The 11,882-nt window shown below is 38.9% G+C and overlaps 1 protein-coding gene across 6 annotated transcripts in view; it reads right to left on the reverse strand.

The window, feature by feature from the left end:
• LOC115747828 overlaps positions 1-6,890 on the reverse strand; it is a 55,850-nt gene extending 48,960 nt beyond the window's left edge. For all 6 annotated transcript variants that reach the window (XM_030684137.2, XM_030684135.2, XM_030684136.2 and 3 more), the window contains exons 1-8: positions 6,620-6,890; positions 5,769-5,850; positions 5,578-5,681; positions 4,540-4,635; positions 4,215-4,262; positions 3,252-3,302; positions 1,452-1,555; positions 1,049-1,166 (exon numbers count right to left, since the gene is read on the reverse strand). In XM_030684137.2, coding sequence (XP_030539997.2) covers positions 1,049-1,166; positions 1,452-1,555; positions 3,252-3,302; positions 4,215-4,262; positions 4,540-4,635; positions 5,578-5,681; positions 5,769-5,850; positions 6,620-6,634 — 618 coding nt within the window. In that variant the 5' untranslated portion in view covers positions 6,635-6,890. The remainder of the gene's footprint in view (positions 1-1,048; positions 1,167-1,451; positions 1,556-3,251; positions 3,303-4,214; positions 4,263-4,539; positions 4,636-5,577; positions 5,682-5,768; positions 5,851-6,619) is intronic.
• Positions 6,891-11,882: the final 4,992 nt, after the last annotated feature.

Consider the following 11,882-nt stretch of genomic DNA (forward strand, 5'->3'; position numbering starts at 1 on the left):
ACCAACACCTCATTATTGAAGTAGATCGTTCTAAATGCATACACGTTTATGTGGTTAATCTTTCATAATTACTCGAACAGTCTAGTTGCTCTGGAAAAATTAGGAGATTCTCTAGAAGAAACACGGGTTCTGCTTCTGGCGGCAACATTCTAAACAATTTATCCTGAATCAAGCAATCAAAAACTCTTCCTCAGCGAAGCATGACCATCTGTTTGTAACAGATTTAAAACCAGCAAAAAAAAGTCATTATAGCCCCCATGCGTCCACATATTGATGAACACCTCAAAACCAAAGCTAGAAGTATAGATAATTATTTAAAGCTCATTAGTGGACAACATAACAGCAAATAACAATAAAAACAATAATAATGATGATGACAGTGGCAGCAAAGGTACAAAAAGTCAGCCCATTACAAACAAGGTTGGGATACAATGGCAGAATGGACAGGAGGCCACGGAGAATGACTAAAAGCACCTACTTAAATTTTCCTATCTAAAGGAGAAAGGCTGGAAATAGGCGGAGAAAATTTATGGGGTTGGCATGGGAAAGAATTCCAATATCATCAGGTGTAGGGGTAGAGGCATCTACGCCAATGGACACACAGATTCTGTCAATGGTGCCTCATGGCTTTTCAAAGTCCTGAATCCTCTTTTACATTGTAAGAACAGGTCCACTCGATTTCTTGATTTAAGTCCCTGATCACTCACTCTAATGGCACTTTTTATTGGATACCCTTGGTACCTTTCTAGAAAATTTGGCATTGGAAAAGACGGTGTACGACATTAGCAATTAGCAATTGTCCTAAAGGAACAATGATCCTAAAAACCTAACCATTCAGACTAAAGATTGAACAAGTATCACAAATTGGAAGCCTTATTTTCATATTTGTGAGCTCTAAAATAGCCCACTTATTTGTTTGGCTACATGAGAGATATCAGCAATTCAGCTGCTTTTGGAGAGTTATACCCTTAGCTTGAATATTGATACCATGGAAACATAGATGAAACACATACATATCATGTTGGTTAGAGAAGCAGGAAGAGTTGACCTTCCGTAGTTTATCCAAAGCTCCACTGGTATCAAAAGTTTCATTTTCCTGCTCATCCATTGTAACAGCAGCAAGCTTGGCCAAAGTAACACCCATAGAAAATGGGTTTCCGGGATTACTGCAAAAAGCCAGCTTCTTAGGTAAAGCCACAGAAATTTAGATTGAACAAAAGAAGTGACACATGGTATCATTAGTCTGGCCATCAAAAAGTCCAATTGATGAATATCCAATCAAAATCCTGTTTGAGATGGTTGGTGCTTTAGGTTTTGAATGATTAGCTCTGCTTCTAACCCTGACTGTTCTTTGGTGATAAAAGGCAGAACATACAAGCAAAGGAGGAAAAGGCCTCCCCTAACAGGCTTAATGAAAAGTTCTAAGAATAGTTAAAGCTCAGATTACCAACCTAACAGAGTCTTCATATCTAATATGTACATTGCTAATTGATATCTTAAGATTTCCGATAATTGTAGCAATAAGAGAACCCAACCACGAATTCCCAGGAGGTGTCTGCCAAAAGAAGAAGGTGTCAGCTCGTCAATCATTGCAGGGTCAGTTAGACATAAGATACTAAGCAAATCAACAGGAAAAAAATCCATCAGCCTCATACTAGTTATTACTCAAGAGCTAGTGCAGCTCCAATTACGAGCATCTCACGCTAGTGATAGATAATATAACAAACATGCATACAAAACAGATAAGCAAGCCAATTAAACAACATAAACATGACTTTTGTTAATCTGCCATTTTGCCCTTCTGCTTCATTATCGTGTGGTGATTTGAACACCAGATAGCACTATTCGCCATCCCCCCAAGCATCAACATAGAAAAAAGAGAAGTAAACGAAAAAGTACGCTAAGAAGATTGGTGAAGAGCTAGCTGTAGTGTCTTCCACGAGTCGAGAGCACACAAGAAGGACATAAACAAAGGACAAACCTACTTTCACACAACAAAAAGGGGCCATTTCCCCGACCATGCCAAAGCTACGGAAAGTCAGCTACATTAAATCTGAAACTCTCCCTTTTCAATCTAATGTGTTCGCATACCAGTAAGCACATGTTCACACAAGGCGAACTGAAGTTCTAGAGATGGCAATATGGTAAAAAGAATACTAAGTCAGCAAATGACAAACCAGGTAGGCTCACACATAAAGAGACTGCAATTTTGAGTGGATGTTTCTTTTGTGTGGCAACTGATTTCAGGATGGACGTATCAGTGAAACCGAGCCACATAAGAACAGTCAATGAGCTAGAGAAACGATTATAATTCAATTTCCAAGTCATCAAGGCTTCCTGAATCTTTTCTAAGGATGACTAACAGCACAGTAACTCTTTATTCAGGGTGCACTGGCACATGTCAAAAGAAACTCGGCAAAATAGACATGAAAATCACCTCGAGGTTCTCCTATGGATATTCAAGCAAAAAAAAGCATGCATCCTGTGCATTTACATACCTAAACAGCAATAGAACTGTTACAGTAATTATATATTAAACCATGCTTTCATCTATCAACTTAAATTTTTAGAGCGGTTGCTAATCGTCTCACAAAATCTCACATGATATCAAAGTAGGAGGTCCTGAGTTCAAACCTTTCCGAGCCTCATTTACCTCCCCAATTAAATATTTCCACACTTAGAACTGGGCAAAAGACCGGACTAAGAGTGAGCGGGAGTGTTAGAGTAATTAAATATTAAACCATGCCTTCATCTATCAGCTTAAGCCTTTAGAATAGTTGACAATGGTCCCACAAAATCTCATAAGAACGATCAATCCCAAGTACCATATTAAACAAACATGTGCACTGAACATGAAATAACAAAAGAATAATGGAAAAATGAAATCACAAATTAACAAGTAGCCATTCAGTGAAAGAAAAGACAGAAGCGGACTACTCGGTGATACCTTTCTTAATGGCTATATCTAAAAATTAGATCATAGTCAGCTCCAAAGAAAATGCACAAAATCACATTTCAAACGACACGATAGTGATAGATGATGGTCATAAGTATTCTCAAAGTACGTAAAGTAACTTCATTAATTAAAGAATAACTCAGGACATCATGGTACTTGATCCATGCCAAAATGGTAGTATAATAGACATGTTAACCTTGTCAGACAGGTTAATTACAAGAGACAATAGATCGTGGGGCTGTAATAAATCAACAAAGACACTATCGAGTAGACTGGGGGTACCCTCCAAACATACATTTCCAAGTTTTGACTTTGATATTGCTTCAATGGTTGCTGATTCTGATTCCTGCATTAAGTCACTAAACGAAGTTAATGGGATAATGGAATCATCGAATCCATACCACCTCTCTAAAATTATGCACAATCAAGCATATCACGTGATGGTACCGACTTGTACCATGTACTCTTCAAACGGATGATTTATTGACGCTGGTGTCAACTTACACACGAGTAACAAGATAATCGGTCAAGCTTAAATGTGTTCCGGGCCAACAAGCTCTTTTGTTGCAGTCTAAGCACAGATTGGTCAAGATTAGTTGATGTCAAAGCCAATCAAATTGAGAACATTGCAAAAATTAGAGAGTCAAGGGGCAGTTGGTATATAAGGGGACATGTGGCCATGCATAACAAGATACAGACTGTGCGGTTTCAATCATGGAGCAAACATAGATATTATTTGGGAGAAGTCTTAATGTTGTGAGGGCAAGCGTGTACAGTTTTAATAGTGATGAATCAAATATACAAAGCCCTAACTTACTCCAATAACATGTTAAAAAGTATGTCAACAATTACTCAAAAGTCTAGAGAAGATAGTAAATAGATCAGTGCATAGTTCTAACTATAGCGAAAAATCACAATACAACTCTTGTACAAAGCGAATATCTAGCACAACCAATTAGCCATTGGATATTGCCACGTCCCCCATCCTAGAAGCTCCAACCACAATCAACCACTTTTTTTCTACTGGCGTCCAAATAAATATCATAGGTGATTAATCCATAATGAGATGAAAATACTACAAGTTCGGACAAAAAGGAACCGATGCATCTGAAAAAGCTGAGTGTCAAACACAGAATGCTCCAATGCACAAGGAAATCACAAACACAAAAGTAAAAAGCAACCACATCATAATGGTCAAAAGCAAATGATAACAAATGGATGTGGAAGCAGCGATCATGCATGCATCCTACATACACACCTCAATCTGTTGAAGTTTGGCCTCAAATAGTTTATCCTTGTCTTCCTCCTACAGCAGACAATAAATTTTCTTTTATAAGTTCAGCAGAAAATGGATATGAGGTGAGTGTAAACCATTGTGACTGTTATTAAGAGTATTGTTAATACTATACTTTATCTGCAATAATTCAATTTTTATGACACTGATCATGCATGACATGAGAGAGTGAAAATTGTTGAGCTTACTTAATTAGTTGATTAACAAGTGCTCTGAGGACCATTAACAAAACCCGATGATTAATAATCATCCGCATGTCCCTTTGCACCCAACGACTAGAAGAGTATACCTTGAGAGTATGCCGATTAGATGCGGGATGGGCAAGAATGAATACACGGTCTATCAGAACAATAACTGGCTCTTTCCCAAGACTCTTCCAGGGAACCTATGCTCAACACAAGAATAAGAAAACGTAAAATACCTGATGCGAACACAGATAACTGAAACAATGGACAAGCCAGAGAAATCAAGAGAATTTCTAGTATATGCAACTCTTCCCCACATCTAAGCACTCCTAACACAGCCTTGCATATGCTGACCACAGTCTCTAGAAAACATCAAAACCATCTATACAACATGCTTCAGATTGACAATCGATACAATTCAAGTCTGAAGTGTACTTTTGCATTAGTCCTTACATTGGCATTTCAAAACATGCACCACGTCTCCATATATGGGTCTCATAAGAACATGTCTCAGCATGTGCATAAGTCAAAAAAAAATCTACTAGTTTTTCAGCTTGCAGTAGTTCACAAATTTTCCCAGTTATTATGTTCTCAATCGACATAGATGCCCCTAACAGTTTTTAAAAGCCAATGCTCATTCAACAGAATGGTCACACGATAGTTCAAATATTTTCTTTAACAAAACTTTTCCCAGTACAATAGGTTGAAGAAGGCAATAACTTTTTATAAGTGCATTTGACATCAACCCGATCTGTGAGTTCCTAAAATGCCTGATAGAAGAATAACATAGTCAGGAATGACACTGGCTGCTAATTTCACGACTTGCATCCATAGCAGGCCCATCAATGGTCTCCTGATACTAGGCATAAAGCTCCATGAGGAACCAGCTATCTTCGTTGATCAAGACAACAAGCCTCAATCATAGCAAGCAGCCTTGACCATGTTTCAGAATAAATCACATGATGCAACACTGAGACTAGTTGACCAAAATCTCGACGAATATAGCAAAGACACAACATCTAAAGCCTCAAAAGCAAGTGCAAAAGCTCAATATCGTTGAGTTACTGATATAACTCGAAAAATGTAGGCATGTCACAGTAGAATGTAGCCAAGAGAGCACAGTGGCTGACAATAATAATTACCTGAAGTGTTATAGTGCCAATAAAACCAGCTTTCACTGTCACTGGAAGCTTGAGTGAATTTAGTGCTTCTGCCTTCAATTTCAAATCTTTGAGCACAACATCTCCTATAAACCAAAAAAGCTTTAAGTGCTTCTGAGAAGCTTCCAAAAGTTTGAAATATCCGATCTGTCCAAAAGTTTCAAGGTACAAACCTTTCCAGACACTAATTCTTAAAGCCTCGGCTGAGAGCCCGTGAACATATTCCCCCAGATATCTTCGAAGCAAATGTAAAACCTGTGACAACACATTTCCATTATGACATCTATAATGATAGAACTCTGTAACAACAAGAAAGTGGCTACAATTCCATACCCACTTAATAACACAGGAGACTACACTGCAAAAAGCGGGAGACTTGAAACGGAAAGAAAAGAAAGTATTTAGCAATAGACAAGATATACAATCCTGCTGCAGGAAACGAGTATGTGCCCTCTTTGAAATGAGGCAAGACAAGAGCTATAATTTTGCAATATTTGAATTAGTGCTCTCTCTGTATCAGCAACCCTACTAAATCTTTGCTTCTAATTGTACTGCAGTTGAAACAGGTACTCCAAAATGGGTATAAAGAGAAATAGACAGGCATTATAACAGAAAGACAAATTCCAAGCTCAGTCGTGGACAATAACAATGCAAGATTTCATATCCATCGCTGGCGATTCTCATACAAGCCACTAAATTTCCCCGGTCACTAGGTTTTAACAGGCCATCAGTTCCCGCAACCCAATCATGCTTCCAATCTCGCCAAAGTTAATTATTTTCATTCAAAAACAGCACAAGAAAACAGCTCAAAATTCAGCCGAACACACATGCTCAACAACTTGAAAATAGCTTCGAAACTCAAATAATCAACTAAACAAAGACGTCCGACGCTTCATTCCGCTTGATCGAGCACAGTGCCACGCTCTAGAACTCGTCAATCGTCACCAAACCCGGAGGACGAGAGAGAGAGAGAGAGAGAGAGAGAGAGAACTGGCAAGTATAGAACGAAGCGGAAGAATCTTACGTGAGCTTCGAACATGGCGGAAGATCAACCTCGTCACCGCGAGTGACGGAACCGACGAGAGATTACACTCCGATCGTGCTGCCCATTGGGCGGACCGACGCGGCGGGGACGACGATCGCCGATTACAGAGGCGCGGGACGAAGTCGGCTTGGCGGGATCGGATTGCGAACGAAACCCTCCTCTTCTTCGGGTTGCAGAGATAGAGAGAGGTAGAGAGAGAGACCTCCAGGCGCGGGACGTTCGGGAGAAATGGTGTCTAATGGCGTCGCTTTCGGTGTTGAGCTTAAGTTTTGTGTGTCGCCTTCATTTTGGCAGTGCGTGATGGGCCCGCGAGATGAAAGATCACCCAATTTTACCTTTCTAATAATGAATAATTTAAAATAACATTTTTGAAAATAATTACTAATATCATTTAAAATAATTAATATGTATAAGTTTTCTTCATTATCGACAACAAAATATATTTTTACATTTTCATGAATGATAAAAATATTTTTCATTCATTATAATCGATATTTCAGAAAAAAAAACTGTTCTTCAAATTATTTTATTTTTCACTAAACAAACATAACCTTAAGTTTATGTAGAAATAATAATAGTACTAATTCGGCATTTTTTGTTTGCATAAAGAAAAAGGAGAGACCCTTTTTTTCTTTAGCAAAAAAAAAAGTGTTTTACAATTTCAAGCCAGATGTTTTTTTGCTTCTCCTATTTAATTATGTTATATTTATCTTCCTTTTTTTGTCTTTTTTCTTTTTGTTTGGATTGTATTTAATTGGGCAAGGTTGTCCCTCAACTATGGTTGGTCGCCAGCCATCACCGTGGTCTACGATCAAAGAGGAAGAAAGAAAATAAAAATAAAATAACAACATAAAAATAAAAAAGTGAAATTCAATTTTTTAGTAATTTTCTCTTAAAAAAATCAGATTTCCTATACCAAAAGGAGGAAAAAAATAATATTCATTTTCAAGTTGTACCTGAACACCTAAAATATTATCATTTCCCTAAAAATAACTTTTTGGAATATCTTTCAAAAATATCTTATTTTTCAAGAAACAAACAAAGCTAACTTTGAGCACTACCGCTATTATTGTTTGTCCCGATAAATACATAATTATACAGTTTTCTCAAAAAAAATAGAGAAGTAATTACTAAGAAAATCTGGCAAATGAAGGAGATAGTTTTTAGGGTCCTTTCATTTTGCAAAAAAATGGAATAATTTGAAAAATACTTTCCTAAAAATAATCACTTGTATCGTTAAAAAATTACTTGATAAAAAAACATTTTCATTATCGTTAATAAAAATTTATCTAAATGTATTTGTGAATGATGGAAATATATTTCCTTCACTCTTTTCTATTTGTAAGATATACAAGAGCTTATTTTTAGGATAAATATTTTTGAAATTATACATTCTTCGCAAAACAAACGAAGTTTCGATATCAATTAATTTTCCCATGTGAAAAGGAAGTTAAAAACTTCTCAAGAGTAGGCCCACAACAGTCTCGTTCTCGTCCTTTGGATTGGTCGGTAGAGGGTCGTCCTGAACATCATCACGTTTGACCACACACACACCCCTCCCCCAAAAAAAAAAAAAATCATCACATTCAAGTCGAAAGAAAACCTACAGAAGTGACAATCTGGTCCCAAGGAGAGAAGGCCCATTGGATTCGGTGGCGAGGCCCATGTTTTGTGAAAATTTATGGGCCTATAACTGAACCATTTGGGCCAGAGTGGGTTCCGGATCGGCCGGTCGGGCGAGAACCGCCCGTCTCTCGGCTCCTGAAACCGCGATGTTCAACATTTTAGAATTACGGAGGGAATTTTTTCGAATTTCATTTCCTCACCGCAAAGTTCAGAGTGATGTTGTTTTCATTTTATTCTGTAAAGACTACACTCGTTAGTCGGTACATTGTTTCCACTGGCACGATTCGTCTCTTTCTTCGTGTCCTTGTTTTGAATCACAACCAAATCAATTAAGCGTAATTGAATAATAGAATGATTGTATGAATTTAGGGTCGGATTCAATTCGCGGATTTCTCTTCCACTTGGACTTGGAGGAAGATAATCGAGCTTGGAGATGATACAAGGCCCCTTATATTAGCAATTAGCCATATCATTAGGATTGGAACTTACATACACAAATTCAACATAGTGGTAAAGGAAGGACACGCGGTTGCTATTAATCGCGGGTATTTCCCAAGAAAAGCGAGAATGAATCAACGGTTTGGTAAATTATTCCCAGTTTGATCCATTACTTCTCCTGAAAAAAATATACATGTATTCGTGTTTTCGCGATGTCGACTTATCATGTGCTCTGTGAGCTTATCCAATAATATGCGTAAAGACTTTAGAGTTTAGACAGTGCTTTAAGGCCGTAGGCTTTTGCCCCCGCTTAACTTGGAGAGGTAATAGAAATTTTTAAGAGTAACAAAGGTGCTTCACCGAATTGATGAATATACCTTCTAGATTATGGATTGGTCAATATTAAATGACAAAGGTTATGAATGGTCTTTTGCTGATTTTGGATAGGGAAGTAATTAATGACAAGGAATTCAAAAGTACGAACATGGAGAAAAATCGTTACCGGCAATATAAGTTTCAAGGGACACTTTTAGATACCATGTTCAAGTTGCAAGCGGACTGCATTAGTATCCTATTGTGTCCTTGCGAGCTTACGAAATGGCAGTGTAGAATGTGTAAGTCAAATAATTTGCATGAGTCTTATCATTCATCAGCTTTTGGAAACATCAAATGTAACTATATGCAATTCAAAGAAATGCTCGCGAGAATCATATTCTAGAATATATTTTTTTTCAAGAGAATGTTGCTTTCATTTAACATCGAGAGACTTTTATATGCCTACGAAGAAGTCTCCAATATTCTCGTTTCTTTTTCCCAATGACATGCGATATATGACCATTTAACGTAGTAATACTCGTAGATGCTTTATAATCATACCTTGAATAGATGTCATTCCCATTAAATCTGATCTGACCATTGGGATCAGAAGCCTTACTCAACCCAACTCGTTAAGATTGATAAATTAGAACTTGCGATTTTGATAGCTCGAATTTATCGACAATGTCTCAAGTTTTAGCCAACGAGTCGTGCAAGGACCGACACCAGAAGATGAGGATAGGTCCGAAGACTTGAGCTTGCAAGAACCAACTGTGCTCAGCAACGGTTGGGACTATGGCCGCACGTTATTGGTGGTGGGTGACAGAGATTCCAGACTGCTTATCTCTGGCATGATGATTGGCATTTGTGTGAGCAGAATTGGACATGACTCTTCTTTGCCTTCACAAGCAGAAGTAACAGCTGTTACTTAGGGCTTTATCTGGCTTTGGCCACATGCAAGGTCTGATGATTTGGTGGAGCTACAGGCCAGTCTATGTGAGGTTATCAAGCCTAATCCCTCCCGTTCTTGTAACATCCTTGGATTAACTCACTCGAGGTATTATTTTTAAAAAATCAAGATTTTATGTTCTTTGACCCATCTCATTCCGATCCTCATGGTTTTGTCATTTGGCGTACATGTTGGCATTTTTTCAGGAAGTCACCTATCCCGATAGTGCTCTCACTTAAGCATGCTTAACTTTGGAGTTCCAAAGTTAAGCATTGTCATTACGTCAAAAGACGCCTCCGTGAGTTAGTTTCAATTTTCACATGCATATTCAAGAATTGCTCTTCCCCTGTTCGATGAAAAATTAGGTTCATTCTTGCCCCTTCGCCATCCTAAAAGCCCGACAGGAGTCGTCGCTCTTTATCCGGACCCTCTGGCCTCGGCGACTACTCTTTGGCCTTGTCGGATAGGATCGTTACACTTAGATTACTTGGAAGTTAACTATATCAAAGAGACATTTCAGTTGGTAGCGCTTGTGAACTCCTTAGATCCAGGGACTGTAAAGTTGCCGTGGGGTGGAAAGATTTTGCCCAGTCCTTGTATTCCAAAGCACTACTTCAAAAGACAGATAAATCAAATGGTGTACGCAAGTTTCTCTTGTTTGCCGTCGGCATAATACCGGCCGTGTTGCAATCGAACCTCGTCTGTCTCTCGAGGCCCAGTGCTTATACTCCGAGGTGGCTTTCGCCGGTTCTGTTTCTGACCGGAATTCATTTGCGAGCTTGTTGCTCAGGCTTTCATGGAATGCGTAACGGTGTCGCATCGTAAATTCCGACCTAATTGTATAGAACAACAAAGCTACTAGCAAGGGCAGGTTGCTTAGTTCTCCAGTGTTGATAGCCATAGATAGTCTTTGTTGTAACCGGGATTCAGCAGGCTGGTGTACAGTTCCTTGCACATGTACCAGGCTGTTCACCTGCTCCCGTTATTTTCCAATGAATTCTATTATGTCGGGGGGAACGAGAAGGGCTTAAAAGTATTCAATTTCCATAACAGGATCAAGCCATTGCTAACTTCACGGGCTCGATTCGACTCGTCAAGATTTAAATCACGTCAGACGATGTGCATCCTTTCTATGAGCTCAATCGTCTTATTCTAAAAGTCGTGAATGCAACTTCTACTCTCACATATAAAGATCTCCCGGCACATATCGTGTTCGGAAATCACAAAACTCGAATAAGAGCAAAATACCGATGATGATGAAAAATATGGTGGACCTCATGAGCTTCTTAGCCAAGCAAATGCGAGTTCCTTCTATATCTAATTCGATAAATTAGGAATAAGCCAAGAAAATCGGTCCGCAAAATTCACAAGCCCGAGAGAAAAGAGGACGCGTGACTATAAAGTGCCATATTCGACTTCAAATCGAAGTAAGAAGTGATCTAACCTTTGCCCTCGTATCGACGTTTTAACAAGATCTTCGATCATTCATAGGTGGTCGCGATTTAACGAATTTCACCTTCGCATCGATCAATGCTATCACATCACATATGAATCGGGACCTGAGGCAACTAGGAGTTCTTGTTTCTCCGAGATTAAAGGCACAGGTGCCCCTAAACGATATCACAGCCTGTAAGGCTAAATCTAGAACAAATCGAATCTTAGAATAAAACTGGTCAAATCGCGTCTCTTGCTAACGTCGGATGCGTTGTCAGCCAAGTATGCTGTTTAAGGAAACCCCCAAATCCTGAATTAGGGCCTCTTAATCCCACCTCTCGATCAGCTACAGTCCCCCGTGACACGCAGAAGCTGCCGACCCGTGAATGGCCACCCTCCACGTGTCGCCCTGGGCTTGGATCTTTGAGTTTCAGTGAAATCGACCCGTGGCCTGCATGTGAGTGCCTTTTTTGCATTGGG

Source organism: Rhodamnia argentea, chromosome 1, assembly GCF_020921035.1.
Source record: "Rhodamnia argentea isolate NSW1041297 chromosome 1, ASM2092103v1, whole genome shotgun sequence".
Taxonomy (NCBI): Eukaryota; Viridiplantae; Streptophyta; class Magnoliopsida; order Myrtales; family Myrtaceae; genus Rhodamnia; species Rhodamnia argentea.